At 40.7% G+C, this 14,333-nt stretch overlaps 1 protein-coding gene across 1 annotated transcript in view; it reads right to left on the bottom strand.

Annotated features, from left to right (window-relative positions):
• The window catches only part of anos1 (anosmin 1), a 41,774-nt gene extending 35,153 nt beyond the window's left edge, over positions 1-6,621 (bottom strand). Inside the window, exons 1-2 of the mRNA XM_077001996.1 lie at positions 6,368-6,621; positions 19-66 (exon numbers count right to left, since the gene is read on the bottom strand). Coding sequence (XP_076858111.1) covers positions 19-66; positions 6,368-6,559 — 240 coding nt within the window. The 5' untranslated portion in view covers positions 6,560-6,621. The remainder of the gene's footprint in view (positions 1-18; positions 67-6,367) is intronic.
• Between the last annotated feature and the right edge of the window lie 7,712 nt (positions 6,622-14,333).

The raw sequence follows: 14,333 nt of genomic DNA, 5'->3' as shown, positions 1-14,333 counted from the left end.
AGTCTGAAAGACGGTTACCTTGGAGCACTGCTTATGATTCTGACACCACACCAAAGATCCATTACCCTGCAGGGAAAGAGAAGAAATGGCACAGTTTTAGAAAACTAACTTCAATCCCATAGTAACAGCTCACAATTCATTTCACAATGATCATAATGCATAGGGAAACTACTGTGGGAAATCTACTGTGGATATATTCAAATTTGAGTAACTACAAAGGATTACAAATCGAAAACTGGATTTGAGGTCCAGATTTGAATTTCACTAGTCTTCTGTGAAGAACATAATTTTAAATCCTTATTACCACCTACTGCTTTCAGTTATATGATCATATGTTATTATGATCTAATTTCGAAATAAAAGCATATTTTTCATTTATGGAAACCTAAGTAAACAATCTGTAGTATTAGTATTAGCATCTATAGGCCACCACAGTAGTTTCTGTTTCTAGCAAATATATTGAACTACCGGTATATAGCAAATTGTAGTTCCCAGAGGTGCATGCAGTTGTTATAGACTGACCTTAATCATAAGTTCACATTACACATTAACTAAAGGCAGAATATAATAATACAATGGCCTGAAAAAGTCCAGCAGAATCAGTCAGAGAGCAGTTGCACATCTGCTCACAGTCACAAGAACGTGTGCAGTGATAACCTACAAAGACCCACAGCAGAGTCCAATGTTAACTCGCCTCTCTGCACAGACCCTTTCTGAAAGCTGTAAAAGGCTAGGCTCACATCTGCAGAACTCTGGACCCACAAGATCCATCAGACTCCACGCCCCATAGATAAAGAAATATCCCAGAGTAAGGATGAGGTGATTACCTGGGATCAGGTTCATTTGCTGTAGTCATTAGAATGCACAACATGCAAGCAGATCCTAGACCAGTAATGTGCAAACAGATCTTACACCGGCACGCTCTGTCTCAAAGGGGAGATATATGCTTAAATTGTTACCATGAGATGTGAGTGTAGTGCCTTCCATTGGCTCTATTTAATATCAAACCCCTCATCAGTATGCTAGTGTGGTCTCAGTAGTACTATAATTACACATACATTTGACAGTTATCCAAGAGGAACAGGTGAGACTACAGAAGTGGTCAGACTGGAATTTTAACAAGCTAAATGCTAAGGAGGTGCAGGAGGTTTTTATTACAACAGACATAATGATTTACTGGGTTTCTCTGATCCCTGACAGCAACATCAAGGAGAGATAAGAAACCAAGAAGTCAAATATCTACACAGAATTCCTTTAAACAAAAATGTTAAAATCAAAGATTACTATTTTGTATGACATCACTGTTTTCTTTCCTACACACAGACAAAAAAAGATGGAAGCAGAGGGCAGTCAAACTTTCACAAGACTCTAAACCAGAAAGTCTGCTCAAGTTCAATGTCAAGTTCAAAGGATTCTTGAACAATGTAATCCACTGGAAATTCCCCAAGAAACCTTGGGAAAGAACTTATCATTAATGACTTAATTTGCGATCCAGTACCGGAGGGTGCTGCAAACTCAGTGTCAAGGATCATGGTCAACCTGCTTCAAAGGCAAGCCAAAACTGAGAGTGGAACCACCCGTCCCTTTTAAGAAGATATCACCCCTCGTCAGAGTGAGGGAAAATCGGTTTGATTCAGCTTCACCTCAGCAGAAGGAACTCTTAAGAGGCAGAAAAGCAGAAATAACAAAATTTGGGAGAGGCTGGTGTTAAACATGTACAGTATGTATTATTATAGAATGTGAAAGGTAGCTAGTCTTATGGTAGCTTCTGTTCTTATATATAAAATTCACTTATAAGATTTTAATGTATCTACAGTATAATCTGGCTTCTAGTGAGTCAGTGGATAGAAATATTTTGTGAGATTTTCATGAAGAGATATGATTGTTGAAGCTTCCTTCCACAACATATTACTGTTTGAAACAAACTACACCCACTAATTTATCACAGGTCCACCCCCTTCAAATTTCACCATGTGGCAGCATCATTTAGTCATTTAGGCAGCCACTGTGGCAGAGAAGCAGATAAGGAAGATCGTATTGTCTTAACCATGATCTCTGACACCTCTTCAATCCCATCCATCACTACTGTCGGGCTTCCACGCCAGAGCTTAACTCCAACTCAGTAGGTGTGTTAACCCAGTTGCTGCACAACTGACCCCAACATGTCACTGACCTGCCCTGTGATAATTATAGGGCACATCCACGATCCCTGTGCTGGAAGAGACCATTTCAAACCACTTTTAACTTCCAGTCCATAATCAATTGCAGGCTCTTAGTTGTGTCAATAGTCAAAAGTCATCTCTCCACACTAGTAGTTTGTGAGTGTCTGGGGGGCTGTAGTTCGAAATTTTGATTGATGTTGATCCCAAGATCACCAAATCCAACATTGAGAGAATGCAAAAATCTAACAGATATATGTTTTATTAGTCATATTTTCTTGGGATAATTTGTCTGAAGGTGACCAAGTTGTTGTGTAATTTCCTGTTAACTATGAATATACTTACCATAATAAATTCTGTTGGTTCTGGAAAAACAGATTGCTGAGAGAATTTCACATGGGGCTGCTCTTCTTGAAAATGCACTGGTAAAACTTCATATTGCGTGGCACTTAGCAAGGACTTATTGTGCCATGTCAAGTGACACGGGCACATGACATTACTGATGTGTTCCACTAGATAAATGTTTTTTACTATAATGGGAAAAAACACATTAAATAAATGACATTTCTGGGTAGTGTGTTCAGCTATCAACAGCCTGCTAATAACCCCTTATCAGAGTTTCATAATGCTCCACATGTGCATCTGCTGAATTCCTGGGCAGATATGACTCAAAGAGCCATAGTCTGCTGCCATAAAGAGGCACTCCAAACCAACAGATGTTTGTGGATGTGACAGGCCGTGCGGTGGACTGTGATAGGCTCCGTGCGGGGTACGAGAGCCCCAACTGAACTGCAGTTAAGATAAGGCCTCCTTCAGCACACCCATAAGCCAAATAGGCCCATCTGGGAATTGGGAAGGGAGAAGCGACCTGTGAATGCATACCACACACACGGTACACAAACATCTGAACTGAGGTGGCTTTAGTCCAACACCTTAGCTGAGGTGTAAACTTTGATGCCAAGTTTGTCAGTGCCCTGTGTTATTATGTGGTGGTCAAGCATTTTATTGCCACTGTGCTGTATAAACAATGGAGAGAAATTGAAAGCCAGTGTACAAGTCAATTAGTTCAAGTAAATAATGCTACCTGAAATATATTTAGCTAATATATCAGACAGAATTTTTTTTTATTATTTGTTTACAAAGCATTGTTCGTCTGACTGAAAAATCAATCAAACATTCATGTTGATCTCAGCTTGATGTGTGCTAAGTCTCAATTGCTTTCACTCTGTGCTCCTGCTATAACCCTGCATAGCAATGCTGAGGTGAGAGCCTTTAAAAATCCCAGCTGTGCAAGACTCTAAACTCCTGTACATGATTAGACAGATGGCAGGACTCATTCTCTTTACCCCACTGTGATAGGTCAGAGATAGGTTTTTGTTTAAACCATTCTGGTATAGATAGTTCATGTCTGGTACAGACCTAAGTTATGTTTTGTCTATAAATTCCAGTGACAATAACTGCTTATATGGAATATGATAAATAATTGTTCCATGGTATAGCTTTATAGCCTCCAAGTTCCCTGAGTGATCACAGCAACATTTAATAGGGGATCCCTAGCAAAGCTAATTACATGGATAATATAAGCCAATAAAATTTGTAATATAAGATCATTGGTAGAGTTATAGACAATTTACCACTCTTACCAGTGGCTTAAAAAGTAGCTGGCCTGCCCAAACTTTTCCTCCATAAAAGTCAGTGTGTGTTTGTTTGTGTCTGCATTTGTATCTGTAAGGAGTGAAACCTGGCAACATAAGTCTCCATTCATTTCCCTGTCTTTACTAATGAAAAACGCTATACATACAACTGCTAGTGACTGAGGTGTTTTTACTCCATACCCAAGCTATTTCCTATCAAAGCCAAAGACAAGGGAACATGGCAAAAACTACTTTTCCAATGTTTGTCTTTCCTTTGGATTAAAACATGCATCTCTTGGGCCAGGAGCATTAGTTGTACAAGAGCCAGATGGGAGGAATGAAAAGCTTAATTTAAAATCTAATATATTTTATGACTCCAAATGGACTAGCAAGACCTCTCTGACACACCTTTGGCTGTACAGGTCTACACATAAATAATCAGGCATAAGGCGGATGCTTTCCAAATGTACTGTAGAACAGAGTCCCTCTTTCAGTCCCCATTAGTAGCTGCAGTATTTTATGGCTGGGTGTTCCCCTCTGTCTATTGTGGGAAGGTGAGAGATCACCCATATGTCTGCTCACATGTTCATAAATACATTGGAATTTGGACTTTTAATACGAAATAACACTAAAAATACAATGTCACATTTTACCCGACTTATAACAGCTTACATTGATTATCTGCTCTGATGCACTTATGATCATTTTGCTATGCCAAAAATAGCTGGATAAAACTATCAATAATAAAACCATAAATACATTAACGAATGCAGAACACTTTCAGTAATGTAACAGATACATACAAGAGCGGAAATTCCTATGCAAGAAATTGCATTTTTTCTAACTTTTTAAATTATGTTTAGCTACCACCCTTAAAGGTCCTAATGAATCCAGGCAGGAAACTTGAGACAACAAATGCAAAGGAAGAAAAGTAAAACTTTTATTGTCTTATTTCTATTAATAGTGTTGATATCATGCTTGCCTTCAAACAGGGTGAATCCACTTTGCTTCCTCAGTCAATGACACCACTGCCATGACTGTGCCCACCTATGCTATAACTGCTCAAGCATAGCAGCACTGGTACAAGGCTCAAGGAGCCACAGGACAGTGGCAGTAATAAGATCCGTTATAGAAGGCGGAGCTGCTTGATCCGCCTGCTAATGGCAACGTTACACCAGCGACCCGTTAAATCCTCTCAGTGGGGGTGAAGGCCCTGTTTAGCAGGAAGGTGACCCCACCACCACAACTTCACACAGAGAGCAAGGGTCTTCTGAGGAGGGTGACATTGGCATTTGGTGGCCAGGCTTGTTGGGGGGGCTGTGTTTTTGCAGCTGACCAGACCTCCAATTTCCACATGAAAGAGTTCTGAGAGAGAACGTCCACTCCAGACTATGCGGAGCATCAGTAACAATTGCATTCTATTCCCAGAGGTTCCACCAGCTCCGTACTGAGCTCATTATTCATCTCAACTCTAGCTGCAACACTTTGTCCTGCTCTCAGAACATCGCTGTAGGAACGAACTATCTGCAGTTTCAAAGTCACCATATGGAGTTAAATGTCTCAGAGGCAGAGTCCATATCTGTCAGATTCAAACTCGTGTTTTAATTTTGAATGAATATAGAAATTAATATTAAGTTTTCGTATTTCATCTTGTTTTCTGTCCAGTGTTAACCTGATATTTAATTTTAGTTCTAAATAATGAGCTTGATCTTTCAAACCTTCATGAATTCATGCCATGTACAAAAAACAAAGATATGTATTCATCGACACAATTCAGAATTCACCTGTAATAACTGAGAATTTGTATGCATGGTGTAAGTAGTATTATGAAAAAATAATGAGACTAAGACGATCTTCTGCTGTGGCAAAGTGAAAAACGCGTCTGACTTGACAGGCACGACCGCTCAAAAGACAAGAAGGCTAATTCCTTTACTACCACTGGACTGGTCTAAACACAGTGTGAACAGATTGAAACAGTTGCAGGTATGATGGGCAACATATACTGACAAGTTCACACAGTACTGGCTAGCATTGACGTGTAAACGTGAAATTTAAGGAGAACTTTATGACAGAACAAACACTTCCCCACCCAAGCATGTTCAGTCTCTATTAACCTATTCAACCATGTGCAACATTTAGGCTGCAGGTCACATTCAGCAATTCTTTTGGGCGGCGTGATGACAACGATTTTATCTTGCATATGTAGCAAATAAAGTGCAGATCTATAGTTGCATCCCTACATTTGATGTACGTTCCAATAAAACTTAAATACGCTTGTTTTAACTGTCAACGGAGCAGCTGCACTTTGCCATTCTCATACGGGGTATCAATTAAAATACTAATTCTCCATCCATAACGATTTGCTGTCGTATGGAATGAATGAACTATAAAAGCTTTTATTACATAGCTAAAGTTTTACTGAAAGTTAGTCAATTCTCCAAAAAGTCACAACAATAATGTAAACAGTCTTAAAAACAGATACATTAATAAGTACGTTATTAAGTATTTAAACAATTGGAGAGACGGCTAAAGGTGTTCTTTTACATCGCCACATGTGGGGAAACCTGAATATACCTGGAAATGCTTGAAAAAAGTAGAAATGCGAGTGATGTGAAGGCTGAGACACCTCGAGGAGCATCTCGCGCGGTAAATACTCCCAATGAAGAAGGACTCGTCGTGTCTCCTCGCTGTGACATACCCGCTGCTCCAGATGGCTGTAATCCATACACATAAAGTCAGGCACACGCTTGAGTAGCTCGACAACATTGTGCGGCGCTGCCGTACGTATCCTCTCTCAGTTAGTACTACTTTGAGCGCAGGTTCTCCTGTTGAACTAAAGAAAGTTTAATTATCCACCAGGGAGGAGTCGTAGCCTCGCGCTGGAACGCCATTGGAGGAACTCAAAGTGATTGGCGCGTGCTGTTAGCCTCGCTTAGCAGGTACTTGTGTGCTGGGGGTGTCGTCATTACAGATTTGTTTGAAGTTGGAATTGAAAACAACTTGAAAAGGGAACCTATTCCTTTTCAAGCAAGTATTTTTTTTAACAAGTACTAATGCAGTGTTGTTTAGGAGTAAATGGAGAAAGATGAACGGTAACATGTTGTAGAATTAAAGTATTTTAAGAGCATAATAAGCCGATTTTAATGTCTGTCAGTATCTGTAATGTTTAGTCATATAAATCACAATCTGTTTGTTTAAGCATCTTATTTATATTTTCTGTTTGTATATTTTTCTCAAGCATCTGTTAGACACTTTTCCAGGTTTTATGGGAAAAAATTACCTGTCTAATTCTGATTTCATAGTGAAATCAGATTAAATCCCAGATCAAGATCACCTGAATTGAGTCTACCAAAACTTCAGTGCTCAAAAATGATTAAAAAAAAAGATTTTTGGCCAGTGTGGAAGTGTTAAGTCATCTGTTGATATGACATTGCCTGCTCAAGCCCATTCATATTCAAGCAGTCACTCTCAAGCAGAGTAATGCCCTGCATCTTTTCATTACTTTTCTTTACTCATTTTTGTAGCCTTGTTATTTTGCTGTTGGAACAAATGCTGTAGGAAGTCAGAGAAGGAAAATGTCTAGCTTATCACCAATAGAAAAGAGTTAATATTTAATTAGTGAGCTCCCTGGAGGGTTGACATTAGACCACACTGACTTCACATTCTCTCAGCTCATGAAGGGTTTGTCTGGCCACTGCAGCTGCGGCAGTGTTCCTGTCTAATGAGACTTTATGGGCATCCCTCTTAAACAGAGCAGGACAGAAACAGGCAGGGATCTAGCCTGGCAAGCCTCCTTGCCCAGGGCCACCTTGAGTCCAGGCCAAAAAATGTCAGCTCATACCTCCATAATGAAATGAGGAGTCAGCCTGATTCAGGCCTTGTGGCCCAAGCGTAAACTGTTGCCAAGCATAAGTCATATTTTTGCCCTGCTGACCACACACAGTGAGCTGACTTTCAGGCGCTTGATGGTGCCCATGCCACGTCCGCTAGAACGTGTGTGGTCGGGGGTACTGGTTGGTAGGGGTCCACACAGCCTTTCCGTGGGGTAAGACCACATTGGCGCGGCATGTTTTTTATGTCCCGTGCCACCAGTGCATGGCAGTTGGGCACAGCAGGGTCTGTAGCAGGAGATCCTTGGCCACTCTTAAAACCATTTACACACGGATGTCTGTGTTGCTTAAACTTTTGTGTAATGGCTTAATTTGCTGACTTATTGCAGCCATGTGTTGGTGACGACGGGGGGGAGTAAGTACTTAAATCTGAGAGTAACAATTACCCCACATCATACACATACAAGGTCAATAGATGTAGAGCAGGAATATGTGCTTGATAAGCAGTCCTTCCAACTGCACATTTCTGTCATGGTTAGAAGGACACTTCTTAAGAACATCAAACTTTGCGACTCAGATGCTGTCAGAAGTTCAGAAGCACCTGGACTTCATCAGACTTGTGTTTTCTTGGAATAATATTACTTGTTTAAATGTAAAACATGCATCTTTGGGGATACATTCCTGGAGCTGCAACTCTTCACACTCCTTCATGAACCCATGGGGATAGCGTTCATCTCTCACTGATTTAAAGAGAGTGGGCTGTTGTTGTTGTTTTTGGACTTACATTACACCTAGACTTGTAAAAGATTTTAAAATCTTATTAAAACTAAAAAGAAAAAAAATATCAAAAGATAAACAATATTTTTTCCAGGCAAGTAGCTCACCACAAATATAAAATCATTCAGCACAGGCATTGGCTGAGGCAATCACACTGGAAACTGTGCTCAATCACACAAAACAGAACAAACATAAGACTGGCAGGTCAGGAGATGACAGAGCAGAGGGAGCCAGTTCTGTCATGTCTTCTGAGACACAGCGGTGGAGGCCTGCTGCGATAGTTCAAACATGGCTTTCCTCCCACTCTACCTGCTTTGCTTTCTTCTCTCATCACATCAAACGAAATATAAGTGAGTTTCCAACACAATAGCATAGGCAGTCAGTCAGAAAAAATGGCATCAACAGTTCCTTTGATCTTTGACTGTTTTGAGACTCACCAGCATCACCTTAGACTGAGCAATGAGACAGGGACATGTTTTGTAATATTTTACACCTATTCATGTAGGCTAATCTTAGATTCCTCCAAATGACAAATTTAATAAGCAGAAATATGGGTGTGCTAACAATAGATCACTTTGACACCACTGGGAAGGTGATCCCAGTTGTTTTATTCCATAGACAATAGCAAGCCAGTATCACATTTCGGCCCCTATGTAAGGAGAGGTTTTCCTGTTGCCTGCGTGGTTAATGCCATGCATCTTTGATCCCTAAAAGCTGCAGGTGTAGCCTTTGTCAAATGCACATTTGTAAACGTGTGTGTATGTGTGTGTACCTGCATAGGACATATAACGTTGCTTTGGGCAAGCTTAAAAAAAAGAAAAAAAAAAGCAGTTCTACTAAAGACACTCAAATTCTGTATAGAACATTTTGTTATGAAGCAAACATTTTGTATAGAACTGTGACGGGCGGGGGTGAGCAACGAAAAGGAAGCAATCACGCCAAGTCTCAGGGAAAAATGATGGTTTAATAGAAAGTGTGCAAACCTAAAACCCGTGCACTATCTCCAAATTAAGGATATAATGACCAGCGGTCAACTGGTACGACGACAAGACATATATAGACAGACAAACGACCATCAGGTGGGAACGGATCACGGGTTCCGCCCACCTGAGGGGCGTACACGACATCACAAAACAACAACAACACAGCCGCTGTGGACGGAGGCGACCGGTAGGGGGCCGCCTCACCGTGACAAGAACATTTTGTTTTTCGGAAATTAATTTGGTTTGTTGGTTTATTTGTAGTTTATAAATCTTACATGGCCTAATAAGCCAGATAGTTTATTTAATCAAGCTTATAAAGCAGATTGCTAGACATATTCTGCATTGAATACAATGTTGTGATGTTCATTTGATAACACTGGCATGTAACAGGAATTTTCAATAAGACCTTAGAGTCCATAAGTTTTCTATGCAGCAGCCACTTGGGATTTCTTAATTAATTACGCCTACGTTTGGATTGCTGTAGGATAAATAAGATGTGACCTGTCTCAAGAGCTCATTCAGGTCTGAGACACCAACTCTTCTGGCATGAATGAGTATGGAGGTATAGAGACTGATTCTAGACACACTCCCACACAGTGGCTGTCGGTACAAAATGACATTTGAGCCAAAGAACTCTTCGTCCAATTTAATGCACTATAGATAGGTTAGAGGGAGGAGAGAGAGAAGGAGACATAGAGCGAGAATGTGTTAGCAAAGACAGATTGGCCAGGTGCCATTCTCTTGGGTCATTTCTTAGTTATCAATGTTACAATGATATAATGGACCACTAGGGGGAGATATTTAACGTTTTAAAGACAAAAAATGTGTATATGTATAATTTCTCCATGTCTTATGAAAAATCATTGTCATCTTAAAAATACTCCACTGAAAGGTCAAATACTAGTGTGTACAAGATTAACCTGTATTATCTCGTTGAAATAACTCTTAACTCTTCTCTGGTGGTTTCACCATCGGACATTAGCATTTCACTAAATCATTGTCATTTGACTTCACAGACATGCATAAAAATGATATGTTCTGTAGTGTACTAAAGTGTAATGTTCTGACTATCGCTACCACCTCACTGGAACAGCTCTGCCAACCTTATAAATATACTTCAGATACAAAGAGTGTTTAAAAGATGTTTAGGTTTGAGGTTATTTTCCACAGACACCCGTATTGGACCCTCCCTTTGGCTCAACTTTGCTTTCTTTGCTTAGAAACACTCAGTCTCTATTTATGATTTACTCCATTGATATTTTAATGACATCAGATTTTCCATGCTCCCTATGTCTTTTACTGTGTATGACACTTAAGGGAGGTAACTGAACCTATACAACTGACCTTTGAGGTTTGGAGGGAAAATTCCCCCATTTAACAGTCATGATTACAGACTACTTTACATTTGGCCATTTCTGTCCATTCTGTCTATTTCTGGGCAGTCAGCATAGGTTCAACTTGACTAAACAGCCCCTAAAGCTCAGCGGGGTACAGGTTAGGCCATACCATACCACAACCCCTCAGAAGTTGGGCACAATGATTTCATTAATGTGGTGGACACAGCTCCTACCCGAGACATAACTCTCATCTGGCTGCAGCACATTAGTATGACCCCAAACAGTGGTACAGCTGTTCTTCTAACTGTTGGTAGTTATCACTCATGATAGTAATTAATATGGCTGTAGAGTTATGGGACTCATTCATTTTGGGGACCTGTGAAATATTGTCAGGTTTATTATAAAGGATAACAAGACAGTCCACTAGATGGCACTGTTTACACATTCCCTGACAGTTTGTCTGTTGCATGCTTTGTCTTTTGTACTGTACCTACTCATCTTTTGTGAATGTTAGTCACCCTTTCACAATCGTGGGAGGTCTAGCCTTCTCTCCCCTTACCTCAACCACAGCAAGAATTCAAAAGGTAAGGGCAAATTCTGACAAAGCACTCTTGAATGCACACTTCAAAGTACCCAACAAAAGCTTAAAAACACAGTCCTCGTATTTTAGTAATAATAGGTTTGATGAAGATAGAGAGCAAATTAAATACTAAATTAGATTAATGATAAGATTAATTTTATAACACACCCACACCCAATCACTCACACACAGACATGCTAATCTGTTTTAGTTATCTTATTTTGTACAATTAAATCCATTAAATATATTCTGGCAGCTACTGGCAAGATCTAATGACTTAATATTTGCAGAAAAATTGTTTTATATATAGGTGACAGTTCTTCATCAGCACAGCTTTGCAGTAATTATACAGGGAGGAGGGGCAAGAAAGCTGAATGGGGTCAAAAGATGGGGGGAGGTACAAGAGTAAGAAAAAGAGAGATAAAGACAAAGTCATTGAAAGGAAGAGAAACAGGCAGATGGAGCAAGACAAAGTCAGAAAGATAAAGAAAGCAGAGAAAATGATGAAGAGAGTGAAAAAAGATTGAGAGAGACAGAGAGAGAGATACTGAGAGCATATTGTAGTGAAGGACATAATACTGTAATGCTGGCTGGCTGAAAATCTCTCAGTGCAACCTACTTTGTCTAGGGCTGAGCACAACATCCTGCTGCTCTGCAGGAACGTGTCACAGAAGTGGGACAAACCCCTCGTGGCAGAGTGGCCACCCTTGCGCACTATACATCCACACGGACAGACTCTGTGCACTAAATAGGGCCACAATACACAAATAGGGGACACAATACGTTGTGATGCATCAGTCTACTGATTGCTCAGGCACATTCATACAAATTTAATTTCAATATAACAACACTTTATTATAAATACAGTGTACTACAGAAGACCAGTATGGTTAGTAAATTAATTTGTACGTATTTGTACTCATTTGTTAATATTCTGTCTGTACACTCAAAATGTCATTAGCCTTGTCATATCACAGGTTTCATCATCAGTAATCCAATGTTTTGCATAAAGAATCAAATGCAATTATATAATTGTAAGAGTGAATCATGACAGCCCCAACCCCCCCCCCCCCCTTTCCATTTGTGGTTTGTATGTGATGTGCATTGCGTCTAAACCCTTAACATTTCTCCTCCCACTGTTTGTGACAGTTCCTCAGTGTGGAGGCGTGTTTTTGCTTTTGCAGTTGATACGCTGAGACTTTGATATTGTATTCCAGTTGACCCTAGAAATCCATGTTCCTCTTGAAATCAAAGCCCAAAACTGTGATTAAGTATAAAATCAAATAATATGAAAATAATTAAGTATGTAATAATTGTACTGTAGACCTTATTGTTTGATTAATTTGACAGTATCCATTCGCAGGGTAGAGGTTTAGTATTTTTAATAAGAAAAAGCACACAGGCAGAGGTACGAATAGGGTGAGGCAAGAGGCAATGTTGGCATCAGGGAACCACAGCAGAGAAGACAGTCCAAAAACTGCAGATTGAAAACAGCTGATGAGAATCCCTAGTAATCTGGAGATAGCGACCTCTGGTGGTGGGTTGCCCTGCACCTTAGCCTGAGTGCAGGGCAACGGGGTTGGCATCATCAGAGTCCCGGATAAGGGAAGGGTCCAGGATGTTGCCAGAATTTATCAACATCTCTCCTCCACAGCATAACCCTCCCAGTCTACCAAATAGTGCAAAATCCGCCCGCGTCGATGAAAATCCAGCAGGCAACGGACCAGGTAGGCGGGAGAACCGTCGACAACGAGGGGCAGAGGGGGCAGAGCTTGGACAGAAGGCGACTTGCTGTAGGAGACCACAAGTTTGAGCAAAGACACATGAAAGGTGGGAGAAATGCAGTAATGCGGGGAAAGCATGTATTAAGCCTCTTGCACTTTCACTTGAGACAGAGGTCATGTGTGGAGAGCCATACTGGTTGACCAAGGTTGTACACAGGTCCGCACCTATGCCTCCAATCCGTTTGAATTTTCTGACATCTGATTGCTCTTTGAATACGTACGTGTGTCTCTGCCCACATCTGCTCACTACGTCTGAATCAGTCATCGACTGTGGGTACGTCGGAGAGTTCCCCAGACCAAGAGAATAGTAGGAGGTTGGTAGCCAAGCATTCATTGGAAGGGAGTGAGACTCATCGAAGAATGCAACAGCGAATTCTGTGCATACTTGGCTCAGGGAATAAACTCACTCCAGTCAGTTTGAGAGTGACTACAGAATTATCTTAGGAACCTTCCCACTTCCTGGTTTAACTGTTCTACCTGCCTGTAAGACTGTGGATGAAAGCCCAATGTGAGGCTTACCATTGCGTTCAGTAATTTACAAAACGATTTCCAAACACGTGACGTAAATTGAGGCCCTCTGTCTGATGTCCTCAGGGATGCCAAAAAAATTTAATATGTTATTAAAAAATAGCTTTAGCAGTTTCCATCGCTGAGGAGACCTTAGGTAAGGGAATTAAATGACAGGCTTTGGAGGATCAATCTATAGCCACTAATATGCAGGTGTTACCTTAGGATGATGGCAAATCCGTGACAAAATCCACTGAAGTGTTACTAGTGCCATTTAGGTACTGGGAGGGATTCTATGACACTGGCTGGTAGTTGCCGTGGGGTCCTGTTATGCGCACACACTTCACAGGCATTAACATACCCCAAAATATTCTTCACCATTCTTGGCCACCAATAACGAGCCTGTGTTAACGCTATAGTGCGTTGGATGCCAGATGTTGACCAGAACTAGGCAAAGAGTGAATGTTGTGCAACAGCTCTGGCCGAGTTCCCTGGGGCATGTAAGGCTTGCCTGAAGGGCAGTCATCTGGTTGGGGATTATGGTGATGTGCTTGCCGAATAAGAGTATATAGGTCCCATTGGATGGGGGCTACTATGAGTGACGGGGGAGTGATGTTTTCTGTTCTTAACGGAATCTCTCTCACACAGTCATCATGTATTCTTGAAAGGGCGTCTGCCTTAGTATTCTTGGAGCCAGGGCAAAATGTGAGAGTAAAATTAAACAGAGTAAAGAATAATGCCC

Source organism: Brachyhypopomus gauderio, chromosome 4, assembly GCF_052324685.1.
Source record: "Brachyhypopomus gauderio isolate BG-103 chromosome 4, BGAUD_0.2, whole genome shotgun sequence".
NCBI classification, from domain to species: domain Eukaryota; kingdom Metazoa; phylum Chordata; class Actinopteri; order Gymnotiformes; family Hypopomidae; genus Brachyhypopomus; species Brachyhypopomus gauderio.
Note: the sequence above shows the minus strand (reverse complement) of the source record. Positions and strands in the feature narration are given on the sequence as shown.